Source organism: Lates calcarifer, linkage group LG13 (assembly GCF_001640805.2).
Source record: "Lates calcarifer isolate ASB-BC8 linkage group LG13, TLL_Latcal_v3, whole genome shotgun sequence".
In the NCBI taxonomy this organism is placed as follows: domain Eukaryota; kingdom Metazoa; phylum Chordata; class Actinopteri; family Centropomidae; genus Lates; species Lates calcarifer.
In genome coordinates this window covers 16,921,251-16,948,951 of record NC_066845.1, presented here as the reverse complement: position 1 = coordinate 16,948,951, position 27,701 = coordinate 16,921,251, and the positions used below count along the sequence as shown (strand labels likewise).

General features: G+C 41.7%; 1 protein-coding gene across 6 annotated transcripts; it reads right to left on the bottom strand.

Annotated features, from left to right (window-relative positions):
* ep400 (E1A binding protein p400) lies at positions 1-27,701 on the bottom strand. Of its 6 annotated transcripts, none has more exons than XM_018669070.2 (53): positions 27,515-27,701; positions 24,687-26,044; positions 24,463-24,570; positions 24,244-24,328; positions 21,798-22,192; positions 21,389-21,688; positions 20,795-20,980; positions 20,532-20,672; positions 20,355-20,433; positions 20,149-20,186; positions 19,998-20,055; positions 19,796-19,885; positions 19,119-19,232; positions 18,819-19,009; positions 18,555-18,732; positions 18,332-18,468; positions 18,063-18,232; positions 17,561-17,735; positions 17,291-17,427; positions 16,820-17,006; positions 16,054-16,223; positions 15,716-15,900; positions 14,552-14,854; positions 11,803-11,976; positions 11,078-11,230; positions 10,806-10,876; positions 10,394-10,683; positions 9,955-10,157; positions 9,305-9,474; positions 8,212-8,408; positions 7,903-8,014; positions 7,379-7,708; positions 7,166-7,240; positions 6,864-6,998; positions 6,727-6,771; positions 6,451-6,604; positions 5,938-6,173; positions 5,638-5,811; positions 5,500-5,547; positions 5,262-5,398; positions 4,951-5,007; positions 4,776-4,854; positions 4,067-4,243; positions 3,914-3,959; positions 3,729-3,835; positions 3,331-3,532; positions 3,092-3,237; positions 2,664-2,873; positions 2,209-2,371; positions 1,742-1,905; positions 1,396-1,545; positions 1,229-1,294; positions 1-929 (listed from the first exon to the last, which is right to left on the bottom strand). In XM_018669070.2, exons 2-53 carry the CDS (start codon positions 26,007-26,009, stop codon positions 621-623), a joined length of 9,330 nt encoding a protein of 3,109 aa, XP_018524586.1. In that variant the 5' UTR covers positions 26,010-26,044; positions 27,515-27,701; the 3' UTR covers positions 1-620. The 6 variants fall into 6 exon arrangements, with proteins under 6 accessions (XP_018524586.1, XP_050930894.1, XP_050930895.1 ...); XM_051074937.1 differs by having other exon boundaries at positions 5,938-6,170; XM_051074938.1 differs by having other exon boundaries at positions 11,812-11,976.

Here is a 27,701-nt window from a genome sequence, read left to right as displayed (position 1 = left end):
TGAATTTGTGTATAAAAACAAAACACTTTATTACAATTAGGCTGAAAAAACCCAATGAAAACACAACTACTTTACAAGTACAAATGTTTTTGTTGATATATACAGATTTTTTTCTTTGACATCAATAAAAAAAGACAATTTATGAGAAAACACAAAATACTAAAGTACATGTTTACAGTGTATTTGCTGCAATAAAAAACAAATGACTAAAGGAACGTGCATTATTCTCCATTCAGTATCTATAGACAACAAGGGAATTAGACATAAAAGGGACTATTTATGAATACACTTATTTTAATGGACAGCTTATTCCCCAATGCAGAATTACCAATAAGCCTCCCCCTCAGTTCTGTTGAGTAATATTTTAATCATCACTTTGAAGGCATGTTGTCTGTCATTTGATGGGCTGGGGAGCTGTGGGGAATTTCTTTTTTAAGTTGTGGTAATTTCAAGAAACATTCCACATTTCATAAATCAAATAAAGAATTGAAGTAACATTTTTGATTCAGTAATACAAAATTTTGGATCTCACCAGAGTGAGTGCCTCAGCACAAGTGTACTGTTATAATCTGTAATGCGGGAGCACACTTGATAAACTGTGTTTCATTTGTTTTGCTCTCCTAGCTGCTCCCCCCACTGGGCTTGGCAGGAGTTTTGGCCCTGATGCCCCCCTGGCGAGCTTGACCCTTGGTGGGCTGTTGGGGCTGAGTGGGCTGCTGCACTGGAGACTCAGCAGCAGAGGGTGCCGCTGGCTGCTGGGCAGGGCTGTGGGGAGGAGGCGTCTGGATCTGGGGTGAGGCGGTTGCAGTCACCACCTGCTGCTGGATGACCTTCTGCTGGACCACCTGGGCTGGTGTCGTCCCGGCAGAAATCATTTGCACCTGAGCAGGAGCTGATGTGGGTGCCTGGGTCAGAGGCTGGGCGGGGATCTAAAGAGAAACAACACAAACAAAACACTAGAGGTTTAATGTGAAATATTTCACTGCATTTAAAAGCACTATTGTGCTCTCGCAAAGAGCAAGCAAAGCTCTAAATTAATCACAAAAAAACTTTTATCCTTTTAATCCTTTAGCAGGCAGGTAGTTCCAAAAGGCCAAAAGCAGCGATATTTAATTTCAAGCCTGGAGCATAATGGTATGGTGCCTGAGGATATGAGGCTTAGGAGGAGGTGAAGAGTCTACAGCAGAAACAGCTTAGGGACAGTTCACAGCTCAGCCTAAAACCTTACCTGCTGAGAAGATGACACAATGTGTTGAATATTGGCCTGTGACACTAATTGTGGGACCTTAGCCACCTGATAAGAGAAATAAACAAGAAAATCTCATATCAACACGTGAATCCATTGTTTATCTGCAAATATTTATTCTACAATTAAGACTTCCACTGATGATGTACCTGGATCTGTGGGGCTCCAGATTTCGGGATGGATGTAGTAAAGAACTGGGTCTTGATCCCTGGTTGGAGTTGGGTAGTGGTGGCGTAGGTCACCTTCTGCGGTGGCTGCTGGGCTGTCTGGGCCTGCACTGTCACTTGCTGGGTGCCAATCTAAGGGAAGTAACAAAAGTAAAGCTCACACAATTAACTGACTCACTTTATCTTCCTAATATGATCATTATTTCTCAAAAACTAATATATTTGGGCAGCAAAAATACACCATGATAGTATACATGCTGACTGACTGCATGGTCCTAACAAATGATCAGTTAACATAAAATCCAGTATCTTGGTGTGGCATGTTTACCTTCTGCTGTACAGTGGCCTGCCCTTGCTGTGGCTGCCCTGCTTTCTGCTGGGCTGCGGCTGCTGCCTGTTGCTGCTGCTGCTTCTTCATCTGAAGCAGCTGCTGGACCTGCTGGACCTGCTGGACCTGCATCTGGGAGAAGGACGGCGTCAGCATAGGCCCACCTGACAGAGAGGAGGAAAAAAAAGACATATTGGAACTTTAGAACACATCAAAGGTTTGTGCTAACAGCATATTTTAATAGGATGTCATAAAAAGGTATGTCCAACACAGATGAAACGAGTGCATTCAACAAAAAATGCCTGTTTTGATCTGTATTTGTATTGAGCAAAAACAAGCATATAATTAAAACAACAGCAGCTGATCCATAATATAATTTAAAAATCAGTTCATAAACTGTCCACATGGACATGAGGAGCAACAATCATAGTCAGAAAAAAAGACCAAAATCCAGACTTTAAACACACCTGTTTTCTGGGTGCCAGCAATAGCCACACTAATGCCTGCTACAGTGACTGGCAGTGTAGTGACACCAGCTGATGAGACCACAGCAGGCACAGAGACCACAGGAGGCTTGGTAAGGGTCACCTGGGCTGTCTGACCTGCCTGGGCCTGAGTGGGCACTCGAGTCTGTGAAGGGACATAAACAGAGGAGAGGACAAGGATGTACAGAGGACCATGTTTTTGTGGGACCACTGAGCACAGTGATAACATGCCCACTTCTTTATTTTCTCTGATAATGTTGTGCATCAATAATAATTTAAGATTTATGTCTCTAGGTAATTTTTTCATTAAAACAATCTCGTTTTTTGATTCATATGGTGAGAATCTATTATGCAAGACATATAAATTACTTCCACAACTTCTAGCATTGCAAGTTCTGTACTCATGTGTAAGAGAATGATCCTTTTTACAGTCTTACCAGTCGCAGGTTGGTCACAGTGGTGCTAGCCAGCACAGCTCCAGGTCTTGGTGCTGCCACAGCTGCCAGCTGAGAATTGGCTTGGCCAACCTGTGCAGGCTGCACCTGGGCGGCCTGTTGGGCTCCTGCAGCCTGTTGGCCCTGGGCTGCTGCTGCAACTGCTGCAGCTACCTGCTGCTGCTGTCGTTGTTTGTGCATCTTCAACAGGTCCTATAAACACACAGATTACCAGTTTAACTATACACGTTGTTAATGTAACTGTTACATGGTTTCAGTGTACTATTTACTGAGTAGTTCTGAGAAACTGCCATCAATGTGATCATACTAGAAACAAAGAACATCTCAGTTACAGCTTCTAATATGTCAGATTTATCCAACAGAAACATGAAATTTTGTGTAGCAATGTAAATATGCTGCTGGTGGTGTACCTGGGATTTGGCTACAGGTTTGGCTACTGCAGCCTGCTGTTGTTGTTGTTGCTGTTGCTGTTGTTGGTGCTGCTGCAGCTGTTGCTGTCGGAGCATTTGTAGATGGGCCGGGGTGAGAGGCTTTTGTGGCAATTGCATACCTGTGGCTGGACAGAGAAGAGGAGGTAAGTCAGATCTAAGAAACAGTAAATTATTTAAGTGATGTTGCATTAGAGAAAAGCCTGTGTTCAGTTCAGTACCTGATGTGACCTGTGTGACCAGTGGACGAGCCTGTGACTGCACCGGGCTCAGAGTGGTAGAAACTACAGCGGATGCTGTCACTTGGGTAACAGCTCGGACACCCTGCCCCGTAGCTATGGCGACCACTTCAGCAGGGGTAGCAGCAGCCGTAACGGGCCTCTGTTGTGTGTGGACCACCTGGGCTCCAGCTGCACCAGCAGGCTGGACCAACAACAACAGAAACAGTCACACAATGAGCAAAGGCTCCAATACTTGTAATGGTCATTCTGTCTACAGGGTGTAATGGGTGCACATTCTGTTTCATGCCATTTCAAAGGCTATTTGCGTCATGAATTCCTGTTAGTGAGTAGGTGGCTGAGTTCAGCCAGAGCAGCAGTGATAAATGAACATGACTCACAGACAGGGTGCCTGCTATGACTGGAGATGCCAGGCGTTTGTTGGCCGGGAAGGACGTTGGAGGAACTCCAGCTACTGTGTTCACAATCACATTCCCCCCTACAGTGGCTGGAAGAAACAAAGAAATGAATTAACCGCTGGAACACTAACAGCTCTGTAATGTGAACCATATGAGTGTCAACGTACCAGCCTGGATGGTTGTGCCCACAGTGGCATTCTTTATAGCTCCAGCCTGAAAAACATGAAATGTATGTTTAAAATCCTTCACAGGACAACATGGCTTCTTTTGAATCTCACTATATGTTGAATCATATTGGTGGAGGATGTTTGCATTCTCACCAGAACAGCTGCATTAGGCACAGCAGCAGCTCCGGCCACTGGGGCAGCCTGAGGGACCTGTGCCTGAGCCTGACCCGCGGCAGGAGCCTGGGCCTGGCCAGGCGCAGCCTGGGTCTGGGGAGCTCCAGCCTGCTGCTGCTGGGCCAGCTGCTGAGCCTTCTGCTGCTCTGCAAGGGCCTGCAAACACACACAACATGTCAGTTATAAAAAAGAAATAAAAGAACTTTTTAAATCTGACAGTACTAAAACACAAAGCAGGTGCTCCTGATTTCGGTTTCTACTGACCCTGAGGAAGAACAGCGTAAAGTTGACATGCGTTGGTTTTGTTTTTAATCGTTTAGTTAGGTTTTTTTTTTTTTACTTTTGTACTTCAAAAAGCAATGAGCATGGAAATTTTTAGGAGCTCCATTCCTTTTATTGTGGACAGTACATTTCAGCACATATAGTGGGACATACCAGCGTACTTGAATGGAACAGCTGCAACATGAGAGAGATAGGCAACTATGTCTACCTAGGCGTAACACAAGTATGCAGGCTGTCACTCTAAGTGAAGACTGCAACAGCAGATTTCTCTGATTAGCTGTGTCAACAGTCAAACCACATGCTATCTTTGTTTATGGAAATAAGACCCACATACTCCAAGCATGGCATAGCACATGGTTCAATATACACATTTAAAAGCAGTTGTTGGTACATTGCTGACAATCACCTTTTTCTCCTTGGCAATCCTTTCTGCACGTTGAGATGCCACCTGAATGGGAGGTAGGGGCTTGTCGTAGCTGATTCCACTGAAGACATGGAAAACAGGTGTTATGTTTTTCTTTGTTCCTAGATTTAAATAACATTCAAATGGTAATGGAACAAAATGATAACATTAATCACACCTTTCTGCCAAGACTGATGCATGTTTGGGATTCTTCTGGAATGGATTCATGCCGAGCCTGTAAACATAGTAAATTCAATCAATGCATCTGAACTTAATTCCTCTTTTTTCTTGGTTTTAATCAGTTGTGCATTGGCACGTTATTGCCTTGAAATAACACAAACATTCATGCACATTTTCAAGATCAACCAAAGATGACATAATACTCAACCGCTCTACTGTTGTTATGCAAGACTGTTGACACAGCTTTTTTTTTAGTTTTGGCTCTTTGGTAAGAGCAAGCATTTACTATAAACAAACATCAGTGCTTACAGTGGTTTGATTGGTGGACTCCTCTTGCTGGCAATGATCTTCATGAGTTCAAAGCGGCTGTTGTAGAGCTGAATGTGAGTGGCGTTGTCATCCTGTGTGTAGATCTGACAGGTCCTCAAAGGACGACTGTTCTTAGACTGTACAAACACACAGGATATAAACACATACAGAACAAAAGTGAGGCCAGAAATTCAAAGCGAAGAAACATTTATCAAAGACAAAGACCAGGATAAGGTACCTTGTATATGCTCTTGGTTTTTTTCTTGGGGTTTGCCTCATACACCAACTGAAAAAAGTTAGAAACTGGTTTAGACAAACATGTACAAGGTGAGTAAGTCAGTTTTACAGCAACATAGAATGACTCTGTGCTCATTACCTTGCCCTCCTCTCTGGGAATGATGACATTCTCATAGCGGTTGCGACACTGTTTGGGTGAGCGGTAGATACGGCTGCAGGAGTTCACCACATCGCTTACCAGATCCCAGTTTGGAGTGTGGGCAGGAGACACAATTGTCAGGTTAAGCGGCAACTCCAGCAGCTGCTTTACAGCCTGTCAGAGATATGAGTATGTTATTTAGACATTGAATATAGTGTAACTTTTTTTCACCAAGTGACATGCAGTTCAACAGATTTATTCATTTCCATCAATTCATTAAGGAAGGGCACTGTTAACTACCTGAAGCAGAGCCCAGTCCTCACTGATGAGCCACTCTGGGTTGTCCTGGCCAGCCTCCATGGCAGGTTTAACCAGCGATGGTAAGGGCTTGGCAAAAGGTGCCTGCTGCTTGAGGGAGAAGTTCTTTTTCTGGTCCTTGCCCTCGCGGCGAACTTTGAGCATACTGGCCTTTTCGAACAGGGAGCGTGGAGGAATGACTGTCTCTCCATGGCCCTTCTTCTTCTTTCTGGCTGCTGCTGGACAAACAAACTCAAGTAAGGACACAAATGCCAAACAAACAAAATCAATCCATTCTTAGAAAGTCTTTTCAAACTCTTTCACTTAAAACACACATTGACTACAAAATATATAACAACTCATTGTCTGAAAGCACAAAAAATACTTTTTAGAGCAAAACGTAATAGCCTCATTACAGAAGATGTACACGTAATTAAGCAATCACAGCCAGTGCAGGGCTGACATATTGTCGTACAACAGAGTTAATGAAACCCTTAATGACAAATCTCCTCTCACCTGAGGGGTCCATCTTGAGTCTCTTGTGCTCCTTGCGGATGTAGATAGGAGGTAGCTTGGACTCTGGCATGGGTGTGGTGTCATACATCAGCATCATTACAGAGTCTATGTAAATGTCATTGTCATCCTGTGGTGGTGTGGGTGGAGTCCAAAGCTGTGTTGGAAAATCATAAGTAGAAAACAGCCAGATGAGAGGAGGACTTGATTATGGGCATTAATATAAATTAATTAGGAACAGATCAGGGAAGATCCCAAATTTGAAATTTGGTGGCTTACCGGCATGATTTCAGTATGGCCATCCTCTGCATCAAATACATACTCCTGTTGAAATGCAGAGAAAACGTTTATGTAAACAACAGTGCAACAAAGTCTATACACACAGTTGACTGGCAGAGATAACAATGGCCATCCACCATGTTATAGGCATCCTCTCTGGTGTAGGTAAAGAGATCTTCATCGCCCTCCATCATCTGCCGCTCCTCCTCCTCCTCCTTCAGTTTCTGCAGCTGCTGCAGCTCCCAGCCTCTCTTAGAGCACTCCAACCGCTCCTGAGGAAAATAAACACAAACATGCATCAGTGAAATTTACCAAAGAACAAACACTGCGCTGAAATGCCAACATAAATCTGAAATGAGTAGTTAAGTTAATGGAATGATTTGCTCATCTATATTCTGGCAAGCTTGTAAATAAATGATTACATTAGAGTTTAAGTTACCTTGAGAGCAGTCTCATCATCACTGATGTGGAGGTACTCAAGGTAATGCAGAGCATACCTTTCGATTGGTGTGAGCTGTAAGGGATAAGTAAATGTAAATGCAAACCAGTAAGGCAAAAAAAATATATATATTTTTATTCTAATTTATTGCTTGTATTTGTTATTTTCTGCTTCAACCAGATCCAAACAGTGTAGAAAAAAAAGTAAAGCTACCTGTTCCATGACTGCATTTAGCTCCTCTATCTGAGCAGGTTCTTCTTTTGCTTGGCTCTCTAACTCCTGGTTGTCTTCTGCTGATTCTTTGCTTGCTAATCCCTCCTCCTCGTCCAGCAGCTGCAGCTGCTGCTGCTGCTGCTGCTGCTGCTGCTCCTCCTCCTGCTCTGGCAGGGAATCCAGGTCTATGCTGTGGAGAGCCTGGATGTAGGGTCTGGCCACTCTGGGAGAAATGGCTTCAGATGCTGATGGCTCCTGATGAAGAACCACAAATTCCTCCACCTTCTCTCCAGACCCTGCCTCAACCTCAAACAGATCCTGGATTGTCCGCTGGAAATGCACATTATCGGGTCAGTTACTTTATGTCCCAGGTTAAATAAAGCTATAGTAACAGGTCTTGATTCCACAGGTGAAGAAATGGTAACTTTACTGATACTGTTTAGCTTTCAGAGTTTGCATAAGTGTAGCTTTAAGCAATTACAAAGAATGGAGAGTTTCTGATGACCATTGTGAGTTGATCTTACTTGTGTGAGGAAAGCCAGGGTGTAGTCAGTGCCCTGGGCAGCCACCTCTCTAATCAGGTCCTTGGTGCCATTCTTCAGTAACTTCTCTTCAATGGAGTTCCCACTCTCCAACCTGGGCAACCCAAAAAAAGTAAACAAAAGTAGCATCTGGTCAGTGTTAGGGAGGTACCAGTGTTAGGGAGATAAAATTTGCCTCTCATATTTTACAAGTTACATGTTAAGGAATGCAAAAACAAAGTACTTAAAGTAGTTTATTAGTACTAGTAAAACACAAAATCAGATTATATTATTATGTATTAATAATATCACCTGTATATGTGTATATCCTTGGAACGTCCAATTTTGTCACACCACTCCTGGGTGTGGGCGTCCATGCTGGGATTGAGGTCTGTGTCATAAAAAATGATGGTGTCTGCATCAAAAACAGTCCCAACTGCAGAGCAGCAGCGGTTGGTCAGGATGCTGCAGAACACCTGCCTGTTCCTGTTAAACTTCTTCATATTCTCCTGCAGGGACACAAAACCAAGTGCATGAACAGATGGGACAAAGGCCAAGATATGTTTTTCATCTATTTTCTTTGCTTATCTCAGCAGTTTGTAGCAAACTGTTTTTTTTAAAAACTTATCCCCTTGTATTATCTTTATCCTAATTTATATGCAACAGTAAATTCCCCAAAGGCTCATTAAAGTTTCATCCCCTCTTTATTATACATTTTGATGCAACTGCTGTGGCCAATTAGTTGTCTGCATCTTTATTTTCTTAGAGCAAAACCAGGTCTAATTAACTGACCCAGGAACAAGAGGATTTAATAACAGACAATAGATGACACAAAGTAAGGACAGGAATATGTTTCAATACTGAACTTGACAGTTCAGACAGAGTAGAAACACTTAGACTTGGAAAAAGTACACAGCAAATAGAAAAGACTTAAACCCAGCAACCCAGAGTAACTAATGTAAAACTTAGGCCCTGGCAGGAACACAGTGCAGCAGGAAGGGGAGAGATCAAGATGTCAAGTCTGTCCTGTTGTTGAGCCACAACTCTGCACTTACACTAGGAGGTCCCAGTGTTAGACAGGGAGGCACACAAAGGTTTAGATGTCTATGAAAACCACAATCTAAGGTCACTGGATGACTGTACCAGTCCATGCTTGACAACTGTGGACCAAAATACACTCTTGCCCTTCACTGCACATGCCTGCCCACAACTGATCAATTGATCACTACAATGATACCGAGCTCCAACGCTCTATGACAAGAGTTACTGCTCTAATTCTATGTATCATTTCCATTGTCACCATGGCACTTTTTGATGTAGGTAATGATGACTTAATTGAAGCCAAGTATTATAAAGTATTATAAGTGTGGCTTGCCAGAACCAGTTTAAATGGTGATCATTTTACCTGTCGTTCGTCAGGAGTGAAGCTTTCATCAAGCCGCACATAAGTGAGCTGTCTGTAATCTAGGAAGGCCTCCAGAATGTCTAGCATCTTCACCATCTGAGTAAAGATGAGGACACGGCGGCTCTCTGACCTAAGCTTCTGCAGCAGAATGGCAAGAGCTTCCAGTTTACCTTTGGAAAATAAAAACATCAGAATTTATTATCTGGCATAGTTAGATTTTCCAGTTTGTGGTGTTTCAGCAAGGTTTACCTCAGCTGCAGTGGTTTATTTTAGCAGTAACAGTAACATTTGGTAACAGTAACTATGTTTCTGCATTTTCCTCTGTGACCTGAGCAGTTTTACAGTATTTACATTGATCAAGAATACTTGATCTGAGTATGGAAAAAAGTGATATCAGCATTGTTTCTTTTAAATTATCATTAAATATTGTATATTTCTTCAGACAGACAAGAACTGTCTATCTTAAGAAAGGAAGGAATATTACAAAATGTGGGATGAGTCATTCAGTCCATGTAGGCAGGAGGATTAAAGTGGAGCTTGTCTTTCATGTAGTACATAATTGTTGTTACTTTATTACGTTGTAATAATTCATTTTGCAGTCCCGGCTTGCTTTATTGAAAAAAAAAAGTCCAAAAAAGCCTTGGCCTGACCTGAGTCCATCTGCATTAGCTGCAGGTCAGGGAAATGGAAGAGACGCCTGGACGCCAAGCGGTGGATGTCCGCACTGTGGGGAGCACAGGCCTCTTGCAGCCGACAGCGAAGAGACTTCTGCTCAAGGCTATAGGGAACTGGGGGATTGGCTGCATACAGGTGAGGAGGTGGTGCTACAGCTCGAGGCACCACACATACCAGCCTAAAAGATGACAATAGTAGTCAACACTGATGGATAAATACATGCATATCAGATAGTTTTTAAATGGATAAAGAAATAAAACCTACAGAGTAGCATTGTGATAAAACCCTCATAGGTAAGTTGTTATTTTCTTTTACCACAATAACCACAGTGCATTCATTTATAAGGTATTTTATGATGGTTTCAAATAACGTGCAGCATAGAATAGAGGGGACTTTAGCACAGAGCTGAAATACCTCTTGATAAGGCTGTTGGCAGCCTCCAGACGGTCCTCCACAGACAGCAGAGTGGACTGCAGTGCAGAGGTGGTAGCCACACAGGTCCTCTGAGCCCGGAGGCAGCTCTCTCTGCCCACCCACCTCCAGCCTCCAGCTGTCAGAGCAGAGAGACCAGGCTCTGAGGTCAAAGTGCATGCCTGCACGAGGTCTGACCCATACAACACTCTGCGGCTGCAGCGTCGCTCATTTGCTTCAAACAGGCGGCTCAAACGCTCCTTCAACTGCTGAGTCTTTTCTTCTGAAGACTCCTGAACATTCAAGTGAGAGATTGTTCACACAACCATAGTTTGTATGCTGTAAAATGTTTTGACTCCAGATGAAAAAGCAAACCTGGGCATTATAAATAATTTTGTTTGAGTAATGTACTTACTTGAGAACCAGCATGAGCTGGACCAGTGGGCTTTGCGGGGGCTGTTGTGGCATTTGTAGTCATACCCAAGCCTTAAAAAGAAAAGAGCAGTGTTATTGACGATGCCAACATTGAAAATATTGTACAGGGAAAGAGGTATAATGAGTAGGACAAGGTAGCATTTTATGTCCAACACAAATGTATTAACTTTCAGCATTACAATAATAAACTGATACTGATTTAGAGAATTTATCAAAGATAACAATGCAATATCTGCACTGTCAGTGAGTCACCTTGTTGGGCTGTTGTCAGGGCAGGATGAGGTGTACCAGGTGTAGATGACGCGTTGGAGGCAGGAACAGCTTGTGGCATTGTTTGCATTACCATAGATCCCTGGGGCCTGATGATCTGCTGCCCAGGAGCTGACACAATCTGCAGGATGTTTCCTAAACCCATCACACATAATAAGTAACCAATGTAAGAGGTGCCCTCTCAAAACATAACTTCAGTAAGAGTGGTATTTAATAAAAAACAAAAGCAAATACAAAAATGTAAAATAAAAACAACTTATCATGCTATCGGGATTAAGCATCACATAAAAAGTCAAAAACAACAGTACGTCAAGGAAACTGCAACAATAAAACTATAGACAAAAAAATGAAGATAAAATGTGTGTGGCAGTTTGGGTGTGTTTATTTGTTCTTTCAGTGCTCTTTTTCACTGCTAGCTTGCTTGACCACTGTTTGACCAATGATAAATCCTGCATATTACACCTTTAAAGACTCCTCTGGCTAGAATCAAACCACATATGTTGTAGTTATACGGTTATGGCTTCTGATGTCTTGAAAACATGAAGTAGAATAAGGGTCCAGAATTTGATATACATGTCTAAAAACTGACTCAATCTATAAGTTAATTATAAAACCAGGTGAGTTACAAAGAAATATCAAAAGAACATAAAGGACAGAATGAAGAGAATTATGTTGAGGAAGAAGTGTGACAATGGGATGTACATTACCGAGTGTACCTTGGAGCTGCAAGGGCTGTCCTGTGGTAAGCTGCCGGAGCTGGCTGGGGGACAAAGTGAACTTGTTCCCCTGAAACTGCAGAGTGACAGGCGTCTCTGGTTGGGAGATACGATTCTGACTGCCTGCAATGTTGGCCAGCTGGGCAATCTTCACCACATCTCCACCTTTAATGGAAAGGAAAAACATACTTAATCACAGACAGCACTGAAATGAGTCACATTTTGACAGTTAAAACAATATACATTGTATCAGTTAGTTATAGGGTGAAAAAAAAGATAAGACATGCAGAACCAGGGTGGATTAATCAGTGGAACGAGCACAGCCGCCGTCCACAACAGAACCATAGCAGCTCCTACTTTTATAAACCCTGAAGGGGAAAGAAAATGAATATAAGGGCGGTCCTCAGGTGAGACAGAGAGCCTGAAACATACACAAACATGAAGCGGTGCACTTGACTGCCTTTTCAAACCAACACACTGGTCACCCAGACGTATTGGTGTAAATAAATTATATTCTGTCAATTATATTCTGTAATTAGTATCAATCATAACTTTGTATTTTTTCCATTTTTTATTTATATGAAACACTGGTTTTTACCCTTTATAGCCATTACTGATCAAGCAATGTTGTCATTCTGATCAATGTTAGATTAGAAAATATATGCAGAAAATAGGCGTAGAAGAGAAACTGAAAATTTATGCATATTGTCCTTTCATGCAATTTTCAAAGTAAACTACAAGTACCTTGGAAATGACATAATGAAGCTTGGATTTCTCAGACCACAAAGCAAATTTCAGAAAACAGGAGGATCATGTTTGCTAAAAATACATTAACAGAGCTACCAGACAAAAGTATGTAATCTATTACAAGTGCCTACTATGAGGGATGTTCATAAACCTCTTTTAGACAGTAACCCTCTGAGTACAATGCCAATTTCGGGACACACGAACCATTTTAAGCCACCAAAATCAAGTTCATCAAGATATTAGTGTGCACCGAGGTCAGGTTTACATGACATTGAATTATGCACACAAATTCTGAGAAATTTTACCTGACACCTGCTGGAATAAAATTATAATTTAAACATGTTTACTCCAAGATTCACATTCAAATTGCTCCAGCAAACTTGCTTACCATACCATAAACCTGGAATCTATCAAACTGCAGAATTGGAACTTTTGAAATTAAAAAAATTGATAATTTTTAAATATGTTTTCCCCCTCTATATATTCAAATACTGTGTGTTGTTCCTGAAAAGGTTTCTCTGTTCACATTTGAGGCAGAAAGGGTTGGCAATTTGTGGGACCATTTCCACATGCTTTACAGTGATGCTCAACATCAGAGTGAAACCATAACATTAGCAAAGAAAAAAATGAAACAACCAAAGCTTTGGGATTTCGTCCTGCAGCTGGGCTGATGCAAGAGACAAAAGAATATTAGTAAACTGGGAGAAAAAATGATTAAAAGAAGGGGGGACATAATAATTAAGTTAAATAGTGTAGTGATGTGTAGTGTAACATAAGTGGGTCGTTCATAGTGTACATGCAGGTTTTGAGAGAGAAACTGGGGAATGCTGAGGCTGTGGAGATGCTGCTGATATGGCTACAGATACAATTATTGTTAGAGTTAGGGCTGCACGATTCTGGAAAAAATGAGAATCAATAATTTTTTTGCTTAGAACTGAGATCACAATTCTTTCTCACGATTTTTTTTTCAACATGTTTTTTGCACTCATTTACCCGATACACAAGGAAGTGGAACAGAAAACATAATGGTGCCTGATATAGGACAGGCCATATCTTAATGAGTATGGTCTAGACCATATGCTGGAATACCCTGAAATGACTCACAGAATGTCAGTGGATGAGTTAACACTTTTTTTTTTTAGCTGCCTCACAGTTCACACACACAGCACTGCAGGAGAAACAGTGTGACAGGCTGTAAACTTTACAACCAAAACTTGTCTTAAAATGACCAAACCACAAAACTAACTTTAGAGTTAGATACTTAATGAAAATGGAGGGCAGAATGACGATGCAGGCAGTGTGACTCGCTCTGATTCTCTCCGCTCCAGTGTCAAGTGAGTTCCACCTGCCTGCTGACAGCTGCATGCCTGCTGCGAGAATCCGCACATCTAAAGTGGATGTGTGGTGATAAGACGAGTTAAGACCGGCTGACAGTGTCTGTCTGCAGTGTTTTTGCTCTATACATTTTGTAGCAGCGGCCCGCCATGGGAATATTACTGCCGCTGCTGAAATTTTATAAAGTTGCAGAATACCTGGTTGCGCCAAGAGGGAGAAAGAGAACAAATTGAAAAAGAGAAAATGGTAGAATTAACTTGCTAATCTTTTTTCAGCACGAGCACAGTGCCATCAGTGGTGTTTTCTTCTGGATTGATTTTGCGGTTTCCTAACACAACATCTGGCCTCAGACTGTCATTAGCTGCTGTCACTCACTCGCTCTTGCCGGGTTTATTTGAGGTTCTGCTGCTCTGAATCAAGATCGTGATTTTAATACAATTAATCGTGCAGCCCTGCTAAGAGTGTAATAACTACTGATACATGGCATCTCTGCCATAGCCAAAATTGCTGCACTACAGTGCTACTGCCATTGCATGTTTCTGAAGTAGAACACATATCAGCAGTGCCCCAAGTAAAGGCCTCAGTGTAGAGCAGCCCATACTGTTGTGCCATAGGTGGAGGGGAAATGCTGAGAGGGAGGGGAGGGGAGGCCACTTACTAGGCAACCGTGCCTGGGCCTGTGATGTAAGAACCAGCCTCTGGGACAGTAAGCTGGGCTGGATGGCATGGCCGGGGGCTAGAGCTGGCCTGGGGACCTGTGCTAATCCAGGCTGGCTGATGGGAGTTATAGATCCCACAACTGTGCCAGCTAAGGTCTGGCCCAAGGCCACAGGGGCAGCTCCCAGCACATGCTGCCCAATGCCACTGTTCCCAGAGGAGGCTACAGTGGAGGCGGCAGTGTTGCTGCTGCTGCTGCTGACAGGAGGGGTAGTCTGGGCTCTCTGAGTAGCTGTTCCAACTGCTGTGAAGTACAAGGCAATGGGGTATGGGACTACATGTTAGGGGTAACCCAATATCAGTACGATCAAACAGTTTCCTCTGTATATTCAGCAGTGGTGGGCCAAGCAGGGTCTGAAAAGTTATTGATTAATAATTGACCGATCAATCGCTTCTAACAATTTGACTGATGAAAACATAATTATCTGACAATAAAAAAAGTTGGTGCAACAGTGACTGTGTATCACTTGCAAATAAGTAATTTATACCAAATTTACTATGACTTTTGCCCTTTTCATTACATCACCCTTATATAATAATTTTTCCATCAGCTGCCTTGCAATAAAAGCCTTACATTTAGACCTGCCCTAATGGCAGTGCTGCCATGAGGGGATAACAATGTGTTCAGCCCACCACTACTGCATGAAGTACAAATGTAAACATATGAAACCTCTCTGACCCATGAAACTTGTCAGTAAAGGTGTACAAAACCTCTCCATTAAGTTGTAGGAGGAGAACCTTTAAATTTGCAGTTCTGTGCATAAATATGTATACACTGTACAGAAATGTGCTGCAAATACACATGAAAACAACACATGACCGGACTGGCACAGCATGAATGAATCCTTTAAGCATGACACAATAAATCTGGTTTTATATCCAAAACCGTGTCACAATCATGCAGAATATGATCGTGTAATGTACATAGCACAAGGTTAAAACTAGCATAATGACATGAGGTAAAGGCACCAACAAAATGTCTATGGGTGGTTACATTTGTCTTTTAATTTTTTATGTTGATGATCACACCATCTGTAATCCTTTAGCCACTGTAAAAACTAAATTTCCTGTCCTTTACTAAGTATTGCCACTGAAATGGTCTTACCATGAGAAGTGGCTGTAGTATTTGCAGTAGTGACAGGGGACTTGCCTCTGCTCTGGGCTGACTGGCTGGTGCTAGAGGCAGAGGTGCTAGTAGCAGGGGAGCTTGGAGGATGCTGGCCTGGTGCACTTGTGATGGCAGCCAGACGACCCTCTGGCTTTGTCCCATACTGCACTGGCTGGAACAATCTAATCAGGGGAAAAAGTAAATCATCACGTTTTGTTAAAATATCAATATTACAATATCATGTATACATTTTAGAGCAAAACATCTGCGGATCTCCACATCATGTCATGTTACTTGGATATTTTGAAATTTTATTGTTGTATTATATTGCTAACCTCATGGGTTTTATTGGGCATTGTTTAGGTCGTGGTGGAGGATCTGGACCGGTGTAGATCTCCTCTATGAGCTGCTGAGAGACCTTCAGTTTGGGTACCACCTCTTCAGTTTGATACCGAGTCAGTGTGTTCTCATTATTGATCAGGTCAAATATGGACATGTTCGCAATCTAGGAGGATAAGATGAAAAACAATAGCAGCAACAATGCATTAATACTGATTGATAAACACATTTTCTTTTTCATCACTAATCACATTTAACAACATCTCTCTCTCTCCATATATATATATATATCACCAAAAAGAAGGAAATAATAGACAGCAAGGTCTCAAACAAGTAACATACAACCAAATAGAAGAACATAGACATAGACAAATACTAAAAGAGTGGATAGCATATTGAACTTCAAAGAAACCAAAATTTGGTTTATCAAATATGGACTAATTGATCAATTAGTGGATCAAGCTTTTTTAATTCAATCAACTCTTAAAAAATAAATAAAAATGACAATTGCAAATCACAAGTTGAGAGCCCAAAGTGATGTCTTGATGCTGTCTATTTTGTCTGTCCAATGACACTAACAACCTATTGTTTTTATCTCAATTAAACAGAAAGGCAAGACAATCTTTTTAGCTCTGACATTCAGGGCATTGGCCAATAACAAAAGTTGTAAACACATCATTTTTAAGTTTAGACAATTAAACAGGGTTGACTGGCTTATGTACACCTTGGTGCACAACAGCAATGCAAAGCACAAGCACATACCTTGGCTGAGTCATTCTGAAGAGCTTCCAGCACCAGTGATGGGACACTGTATTGCAGAGAGGAGCAGAAGTAGGAGCTGCTGTTCTCTCTGGGCACCACCAGCTCAGGGTGATTACATACTCGCTGTAACTGTATCAGGACCTGAAGCACGCTGACAAAATGGCCTGTCTTCAGCGCTTCCTGAGCTCTAAGGCAGCACACGAGACAGAAGCCATGATTATGAAAAAAGGTTCACAACAAAAGAAAGAAGCAACCAATATTAGTAAAACATGTGTATCTTGACACATTATGATATTATATATATATATTGATTTACAGTACAATGTGCACATTCTACTTTTAGCATGTCTTCAAATTCCAGTCGCTAAATAAGGTGTGAATCATTTGAGATGACTATCAAATATTACTCAGTGCCAGTAAGTAAGAGCAACCTTACTTTGATAACACAGTTTAACAATGCAAATGTCTCACCCTGGCTGAGTGAGTATATCCTCGTAAAGGCTCTTCTGTCTGCTGGAGAGACGACACTTAAGGATGTGCTCATACTTCTTGGGTAGCTGTTTCTCTACGTCCCTTTTGGAGCGTCTCAGGATGAAAGGCTGGATCATCTACAGTTAAGAGTGAGACAATTTCATATGTAATGTGCATTTAAGGATTGCAAGTGAAGTGAATTAATCATTCTGAATTTTAATGTGTTGTCATGTTTACAGTTTAATAAGCAAATGATGGTGCTGTACCCACCCTGTGTAGGCGGATGACCAGTTTGTGGCAGTAGTCCTGGTTCTGGTCTGTGCCTGCCTTAACAGGGAAGTCAGAGTAGGGCCTGGTGATTCCTGGCAAAAGGAAGTGGATCATGGTCCACAGCTCCTTTAGAGTATTCTGAAGAGGAGTGTTGATGAGAAGAATCCTCTGCTCACTGGAAGATGCACAGAAATATCTCAGTTACTCCGCCAGCTGAGTTTTGTTATAAGCATCTTGTCAGAATATTAAAAGTGATTTTATAGAGAAAGACAAAAATCCCTGACATGGAAATGATCTCATCAAATAAATAATTTGCCCAAAACTAATCACACATGTAAATGCAAATCTGTCACTCCCAACTCTTGCTGCTGTGATCATCAGGAACATAAAAAATGTTAACCATGCTCCAATTTAAAGATTACAAATAAGTAAAAAAATGTGAAAATTATAACCTAGATTCTTAGGAAACTGGAATAAATACAATATTTATCACCCAGCTCACCTTCTGAGAGCAAATACTGTTTCCCAGTGTTTCTCAGTCATGTTTTTTATGAGTTGAACTTCATCCAGGACCAGATGTCTCCACCTCCTCCTTAGAAAATGGCTCTGGTCTTTCATCAGCAGCTTGTAGGATGTCACACATACATGGAAGCTGTTGGCTTCCCCCCACCACTGTAAATGAGTTATCAGATGATATATGTATTTAAAAAAGGAGGCCTCCTATATTGATAATGTCATCAATATGTATTGTTTAAACACAGCAAAAACTACCATTCTCTTAGATCTCCGCTCTCTTCTGTTGCCAAGGTACAGGAGGATCTTAAGGCCAGGACACCAGCGCTTGAACTCCACCTCCCAACTTAGCAACTTGCATGTCCTTACTACGATAAGGTGAGGTCCCCAGATACCTGTGGACAAAAATATTCAGTATTTAAAAAAAACAACAAAAATATTCACAAATTTAAAGAAATCACGCATATCTTTAAACACATACCCTCTTGGCCAGCTAAGTGGGCCATGTAAGCCACTGTCTGTACGGTCTTGCCAAGACCCGTCTCATCGGCCAGAATACCATTAAGGTGTTTCTTGTGAAGGTTAACCAGCCAGTCTACACCAATTTGCTGATACTCTCGTAGTGACCCATGCAGAAGAAAAGGAGCCGGGTTGCGGGTCTAGTAAATAAAAGGTCAGTTAAAAATTAATAAAGAGCATTTTTTTCTTTTATGTGTCTGTGGATTTGTGTGTGTATGTGTCTTACTGTGGAGGTGGTCCTTAAGCTGCCCTTGGGCAGGATGAGCTCTGTGGCAGCAGCCACTTCAGCTATGTCTCTGGCAGGCTTCCCATCACTGTCACAGGAAGTGGCTTTGTCAGCGCCACGGTACTGGTCGACACTAAGCAGGGAGTCAATCAACACTGCTTCAGGTGGACTCCTCACAGGATTCTCCATTTCTGAAAAATAAAAAATATCAACTATTTTAGAGTCCTATCAATCACAACCATTACCCAAAACGGGTATGAGGATGAACACAACAATTTAATTGTTTGATTACAAATGCACCTTCAGTTTCTTCCATGTCATCCTCATCACTGTGAGGACTGGGCTGAGGCCAATCAAAGCCATCGACATAGGCACCAGCATACTGTTTCATCAAAGCATCCAGAGGCATCTCAGCTAAAAGCCAAATACAAAAGCATTTGAGTAAGCAATACAGACACAAAGACAAGCAAATCTGGTACTTGTATTGTGTATTAAACTGAGCAACAAAAAGTAAAAAGCTTTGATCATTTATATCTATATGTAACTTGTAGAATAAATGAAATGATAGATCGCCCACAAATACCTGGGCTCATTAATAATTCACCATCATAAGTAGTAGGGTACATCAACTTTGTTAACAAGTTTGTCTAGCATTATGTGTTAACATAATAAACATGTTAACTCAGTTTTTGTCTGTGTATAGCAATTTTCACTTCAGACAAGGTTATTATGGGCAAAACTTCAGTGTTGCAAACTATTCACAGCCATATGGAGCATCAGTACAAACTGTGTACTGCAGTACAATGACAGGTTATGAAAACAAGGATACAATGAAAGCCTAGTTTACTGATAATCTGAATATATATGTTGTGCACAAGGGTATATCATATATATGAGGATTGGGAATAAATCCATTTCTCCTCATTAATTCTGCTGTTCCACATTTGCATAGCATAGTAAAATAAGTAAATAAATACCATCTTTGGCAAGGTTGACCAACTCTGTTTTGTGGTCTGCTTCGCCTTCCATGGCCTCCTGTTCCTCTATGGTGCTCTCTTCATCTGGGACTGAAAGAAAAGATAATCAATGAACAGTTGCAAGTATTTTTGCAGTAAAAGTCACTCTACAACAACAATTGTGAAGACTCTTTAAACATCCATGTTATACATTGACACATACCATCTTCATCAACCAAGGACAAACTTGATTTTCTTTTCCTTGTTGCAGTGGCCGCCTCCTAAAAAAGAAAAAACATATTTCAAAATATCTTTGTAAGACACAGTGTGTGTGTTTGCATAGTAATTTATTAGTGTATCACTACTGCACTTACCTCTTTATCAGCATTCTCTCCTGTTGACTGACCAGGTACTGTAACACAATTAACTGAAGTTCAGTACAACATAAAATTTGGGTTATTTTAAAAATGTTAAAGTAAGGTAGACTCACACAGGTGAGCTTTGAACCAGAACAAATGGAAAGTGAAAACTCATGATATACATTGTTTTATTTTACGTGTAGTTGCTTAGTGGGACATACCTTTTGCTAAAGCTTTTTGTAAGCTGAGTGCTTTGAGTCTCTTCTCATAAATTTCAAACTGGAGTTTAATTTCCACAACCTGGCAGAAGAAAATACCTCATTCACACTGATAAAACACCTATTATCTATAAGTCATTACAACATTTCATAATCAAGAAGAAATAAATGTAAACATACCTGTTCAATGTTTGACCAGAAGAATTCAACCTCTCGAGCAATTGTGCTGGCAATGTGACGAAGATGAATTTCCCTTTCTTTCTTTGACCTCTCTTCACTTTTTTTCTGCTCTTGATGGTAACGGGCACATGTGCGAACAAGCTGTAGCAGAGACACATGAGACAGTTGGCTTTGAACAAGACATCAGTTGTGACATGTTCTTTTGTTGTGCGGCTGTGTAATTTCACATTTCTCTCTGATTTATTCCATTCATCCAGCTGTACCTTCTTAGCAGCAGCCTCTTTCCATCTTCTCTCCTGAGCAAAGTCAGCTGCCATCCACTGCATCTCCTCCAAGAGGTAGTCCCAGTGGGACTTTGGACGTGAAGCTTCCACAAGCTTGGGGAGTCTACTGGCTGACCACTGGCCCTCCTTTCTTAGCTCAGAGATGCGTTGATGCACTTGACTCTCCTGAGAAACAGAAACCGTATATGACATCAAAATATTAATCACAAATATTAATCCTTGTTTCAGGTGCTCAGCTAGGTATATTAGAACCCCACTATACCTAGCTCAGTGAGCATAGTCAAAATACAAGACAATACACAAAAACAGGACATATAAAAAAATAGACATCACTGGGAATTATTCCCATTATTCCTATTTGTCATATTTCATGATAAGTAACTATGAGGAAGTTAAAAGTAAACATCTTTGTTTTTATTTTTTTTATTTTAAAAAAGCTGAAAAAATACAGCATCGAACCAGTATCAAAAAAGCATATTTAGTACATTTAAAAGGAGAGAATCTATTCAAGCAAAAAGTTTTCATTCATTTGCAGACACCTGCTTGAAAACTAAGTGTACTTAGGGAACTCACCAGTTTGGCTTGCTCCACTTGCTTATCCTGAGAACCCTCCTGTGAGGACTGCATGGTGGCAGTTTGACCAAAACCACCAATTTTGACTGTGGATATGCCATTTGTTCCAGTCAGTTTGGACTGGGTGCTTGGGTTGATGTTAGAACCAAGAGCACGGAGAGGACTTGCAGTATGGGGGGTTGTAACAGAGGAGGAAGTAGAGAGGGGAGCAGGAGACATGGATGTCATGGATATTGAGTTGGTCATAATCCTCTGAACTGGCTGGTTTGAATCTGTACCTGGGCGAGCGAGTGCCACCGTCTGTAGAGAAATGAGAAAAAAAAAATCCTTAATTGGACAAAAAGCAACATCACCATTTAGTCACAAATATAGATGAAAACTGCACTGATATGGTTTCACATAAACTGACCGCTTGTCCTGACTGTAGTATGGCCTGGGACTGTTGTGGTGGAGGCTGCAACTGAAGATGAAGACCTGGCTGCATCTGCTGCTGCAGCTGGGCCTGAAGCTGTGTGTGGGGGTTTACTGTAGTCAGGACAGGCGCACCCGTCTGTACCTTCACCTGTGCTTGAAGCTGACCACCAGGCTGAGCTGTATTCTCCACCAACTGAGCCTGCTGAGAGAGTGTCATGGGCAGGCCTGCCATAGGGAGGGCACCTTGGGGCAACCTGCCAGGCAGCTGGGGAGGAGGAGTGTGCAGGCTGGCTGCATTCTGCACTGGAGGACCTTTGGACGGGTCGTATTGCTGCTGGTTCTGCTTCTGTCCTGCAATCTGGACCGCTTGAGGAGTAGGCGGCATCCCGCCTGTACACATAGTAACCAAATTATAGGACACACAAAGGGGTGATACAGAAAGCAACACAAAGAAAGATGCTAAAAATCAAGTTGCCAATCTTGTCATCTGAAGTGTTTTTTAAAAGTCCTTAGTGCTCTTGACAGAATTAAAAGGTTTTAAATGTCATTTAGTGTTTTAGTAGCTTTCCCTTAATACATATTTGAGAGACCCCTTTAAATGTTACATCTTTTCAAGCTAAAAAGATAATAAAATAGTACTTTTAAATTTTACATGACTGAGCTTCAGATATTAGAGCTCCTCAGAACCTTGCCTTAATGAACTAGATGTACTGTATGAATCAACAGTAGTATATACTACTTCCTGATGATCAGAGCGAAACTAATGAAACTCATACAGCAAAATGATTACAGAAGAAATGAAATCAATGTGAGAATCTACATGTCTCTCAAATAAAATACTACTTTGATTAATGCAAAACCAAAACATTGCATTTCAAATGTTGAGAGAATGTGGTTAAAAACACTGAAAATTATACATGCAATAAGAAAGGTTTTAGAGAGGAAAAATAGAAATGTTACAGAGGAAAATGAAAAAAATAACTTCTGACAGTAAAGAGAAAGGGAGAGAAAAGGGGAAATAAAAATGCAGAGCGGACACTTACAAAAACACCATATGTTTGGCATGCATGAAGCGATGTCATTCTAGCGGTAACCAAGGCATCTGGATGCCTCACATAGCGACAAAGCACAGAGATGAGCAAAAAGGACACACATGGGGTCTTGCAGACAGCAGGCCTGAGCGGAGCTGTGCACACTAAAGCAGCGCCTGCCTTACCTCCCTGCACGTCACACCACCTTGCCTAGACGCCATCAACACCTGGCCCTGACACACCCACACCACCACAATCGCAAAAACCTGTGCCGTGAACACAACTCCTCCACATGAATCCCCTCCTACTTAGACTGAGGGAAAGAAGCCAAGTCAGAACAAAATGCCATGAAATAACATGGAAGAAAATCAACTAAATGTGAACATGAGGTAAATAAAGATACTCTTGAAGGTGTAACGTATGAAGATTGATGATTCTGAATCCCTGTTGATGATGCAAGGACGGACAATCAGACAGGGAAAGACTTGTGAAGGAATGATGATGGGAAACCAAAAGGAAGCATGACACGTGGATTCATAAAATGGGAAAACAAGCAAAACCCATTAGAAAGTGAATTTATTCACACAGGGTTCCCACTTTCTGTGATCCACCTCCAAATTAGATGAAAATCCATCAGCACGGGAAGGTCTGTCCAAATAAAGAAGACTAACAGGAACAAACTTCAGAAAAGAAGAGATGGATAACGACGGGTGATCAATAGTTAAAACAAAAAAGGAAAATCATAAGACATGGCATCTTCCCATTGAGTGGCTACTCTTCTTCAGACTTGGATTGTCTTCTTCCCCATTTATCCTGACAGAGAGAGCTGGTGCTGGTACAGCTAAGCCTGAACTTCCTGTGGACTGCTGAGAAATCCAGCAGATGGATGAAGATCTGTTTGTTGATGCTGCTTGGAGTTTTTTTTAATAGAAGATGAATGTTGTGATTCGCTTTTTAAAATCTCCTTAGATTGAGGAAGGGGATACGTCCAGCAGCATCGAACAGAACACAGAACGGCCTGGTAGTAGCACTCCTACCTTGCGCAGTTGGCATAAGCTGCTGAAGTGGAACGCCAGGTGATCCTAAAGGAGCTACACCAGGATGCTGGAAAATCAGCCCATGGCGACCAACGTCAATCCGGGACCTCTTAGCCTGATCTGGGATTTAAAACACACAATACCCTCATAACGCAAAAAAAGCACTCGGCACAGAGCAATGACCTTCGGAAGACCTTACAGGTCACCTCTCCTTCCTCGGGTTAAGACTTCAACACAGAGCGCTAGTAGAGGATGCCAAATATCTAAAAGCAGAAGCAATTAGAGGGAGAAAAGAAAACAAACAGAAAACAAAGCAAACGGGGAGGAAACAAAGCAACATAAGAGAGACAAGAGTCTAGGATCCTTGTCCTACCTGCTTGCACCATAGCCTGTTGCCTCTTAAAGGCATCCATGTCTCCAGGATTTGTAATAGTGCCAGCAACAGCCCCTTGATGTCCCTGTAAAAACAAACTCTCAAAGAATTATTAAGGGATCACCTCTTACACATTTTCAACAGAATCTAAAAAAAAAGGATATAGATAATTTATTTATAATTGTAAAAAGTGCTTAAGACAAGTGTTGCCTCTATCACCTGAAACTGCTGCTGGGCAGAGAATGCTGCAGAAACATTGGGAGGAAGCTGTGTTGCTATAGCAACTGGAGTAACTGCTTGGCCATCCTTTCCAGTAACAACCTTTACCTGAAAAAGACACAGATGTAAAGGAGGCACAATATTCATCTGATGAAATGAATGTACAGTTCTCTAACCATAAAATTCTTAGTGGATCTCACATTAACAGCCAGCCAATGTAATACCTCATCATTAATGACCTCAGACTGTTCTTCTTCTTCCTCTTCATCTTCAAGGTCCAAGTCATTCTGTCTCAAGTAAGTATATAAGGGAACACAGGGCTTTTTCTTAAAAGCTAAGTAGTCCATCATGTTCCCTTGGAGGTGCTGTAGAAAGAAAAGCTCAATCAGGTACTCTTTGAACACTTCCTTCAGATTTTCCATTTTCTTGTTGTGATGCTCCAAGCACTGTTTTCGCAGCTGGGCAATCTCTGGGGTAGAAGGAGCAATTTCCTCCAACTTCTTGGGAACTTGCTTCTTCATTGTGCCCACAGCCATGCTGGTGGGGGCAAGTGGATTGTTAGGGATCCCCTGGGGTGGACTAGTGAGGGATGGGCTAGATGGTGGAATGGAGGTGGGTATACTGAAAGTTGCTGTGGCGGTGGTTCCTACTCCAGCAACCACACCCTGTGGAGTCTTCTCAAATATCATAGGGCGTGCCAGCTGTCCTTGAATGATACTGCTGATCTGTGGAGGTAGGTTGGAAGTGGTGATGTGACCAGGGCTACCCAGATTGGGGTGAGCGGCACCAGTGGCCACAGGACTTTGAGGTCCAAGGTGGTGGATAGTGCCTCCAGTCTGTGAGTGGGGCTGAGAGAGTCGGCGTTCCCTCACAGAACCTGGTGCTCCTGCAGAGGCCAGCTGTACCTGGCCAGGTGTGGCTGGGGCAATCTGGGCCAGTGCTGTCCCCTCCTGGTAAACAAAGTGACCACTTCCTGATGGGCTGCCTAAACTGATTTGTCGTACTAACATACCAGCTTCAACAAATCGAGTTGGACTCTGTCCACACACACCCAGTGCTGCTGCAGGTGCTCCTGCCCTTGTAACACCTTGCAGAGAGACTGGGCTGTGCTGGGTGGGACTCTGGGGCTGCATGGGCTGTGGCACAGGAGAGGTGACCTGGATGTAGGAGGATGGAGCATGCTCAAACCTCCACTGAGGGGTAGTATGCTGGAAGCCAGGGGATGCTGGGTTCTGGATTGGGAGTGGGGTTAGGGTGATCTGCTGGTTACCAGTCACCATCTGTCCCACATTTTGTAATGTGATGTTCATGTTCTGGCCAGTGACTGGGCTACGACTCATGATTATCTGATAATTGGGCGACTGAGGGGCTGAAGGGCTGGCAGCAGATGAAAATGTTGTCACAGGAGATTGAGGGTGGTTAACTGTAGCTTGCTGTTGCATAGCTGCCATGTTAGGCTGCTGCTGCTCCTCTGCTTCAGACCCACTGACAGACTTGGATCTCTGGAGCTGTCGTTGCATATTCTGTGATCCACTTCCATGGTGCATTGCGTGACACTGTTACTATGTCTAAACACAATAATCTGTGAAAAGGGCAAAGCAAAACAAAGTGGTAATTGATTTTGAACTATTGAATATGACCCAAAAATGGAAATGGTCAGAGGGCTGTTTCTAGTAGGTCACCCATACTGAAAACACTAGCAACACATGTTACATATCAAAAGTAGATCAATCCTGGCCACAGATTTCAAATATCTTAATAAGTTGTATTTAATAAGGTTCTCAATTAGACAGTATAAACAGAAAAAATATTGACATCTACCACTTGTCTGTAGTACAGCTTACATTACTGAAGTGGTGCTTTTTTGCAATGTTTATTTTCCTGTCTTCAGGTTTTTAAATCATTGTGATGATGTAAATGATAATTGTATTGTTCCCAGATTTGTCAGGTATTCATTTTACTGACACTCCTGTCTGGTTATTTTATCTATAAACAATTTCTAAACTGATTTCACTGAAAATTAACTACATCATAATGTATAAATCACTGTATAAATTATATTACATTACACTACACACATTGTGACTGGACACTTTTTTTTCCATACAACCCATTTAGTATACATGACCAATTTCAAATACATAAACATGCACAGAGGGCAAAATTTTGTTACACTATATTATTTAAAATATAGAGATAACCTGCTTGGACGAACACAAACACATGCGCGAAGGCTGGTACATTCACATATTAAAATGTGATTATCAGCTACACAGATGGTGTGTTAATGGCAAAAAGGCAAGGGCTGTTGCCTTTCGTGCATGCAAGCAGTCATATATTCTGAAGTTTTACAAGTACATTTTTAACGTAAAAGCACTAGAATCCATCCAAACAACTGAGTGCAATTTTAAACGAGCACAAAATTGATGACAATTAATGATACTGTTGTTATACACTGTTCTGTAATGGATATGACAGGGCTGACCTAGTTTACTGCTGACAATCAGCCAAAGCCAACATGCATTTCAAACAAAGGTGTTATATCGTTACTTGTACTGATAATGGTGAACTGCACAGTTACTGTTATCGGTCTATTACAGTAAAATGCAGTGTTACAAAATTCTAGAGTTTAATATAGAGCACTGACATTATATTAACAACCAAAATAACCTATACAAAACGGTATTTTCTGGACACTCGCTTAATTTTTCATTGTTTGTTACGACGTTAGCTCCCACTGTCAGTATCGCTCCGGGGCGTAGCTTAAGCTACCGTTAGCTAGCTAGGTAAGAGCGTTACAATGTGATAAAACCCCTTGCTACAGTGAGAATACTTGAGTAGGGTAAGCGCTGGGTAATAAATATATTGAAAACAGGTTGCAAATATTAAACTATACACATCTGCGATAATGTTATCTAGGCCATCTAATCAATTACAACGACTCTTGCTACGGGACGCGTGATAGCTAATGCTAATAATGTTAGCTTGTTAGTGCTAACAGGCCAGCTGCCAATCAACAAACAAATTTTATCACCTCAACAGTGTTACTTACAGGGAATGGGACTTCTGTAGTAGTTTCATAAACCCTAAGTCATATTTACAGTAAATCACATGCTGTAACAAATGTTATTACGCGAAAAAATAAAATATCGATATTGCTAGCGGCTAGTCTATGTTTTGGAGCTAATTTCATTCAGCAACATGGCGACCGCGGCAACCTTTTGTGTAACCCGGATATC

What these genes read in the sequence shown, in the direction of transcription:
- ep400 (XM_018669070.2), bottom strand. Translation starts at nt 26,009, where the DNA reads ATGCACCATGGAAGTGGATCACAGAATATGCAACGACAGCTCCAGAGA. An exon ending in CCCTGGCTTTCCTCACACAA is followed by an intron (nt 7,709 to 7,902) that starts GTAAGATCAACT and finishes GTGCATTTCCAG; the next exon opens with CGGACAATCCAGGATCTGTT. An exon ending in CTGTGACCAACCTGCGACTG is followed by an intron (nt 2,372 to 2,663) that starts GTAAGACTGTAA and finishes GTCCCTTCACAG; the next exon opens with ACTCGAGTGCCCACTCAGGC.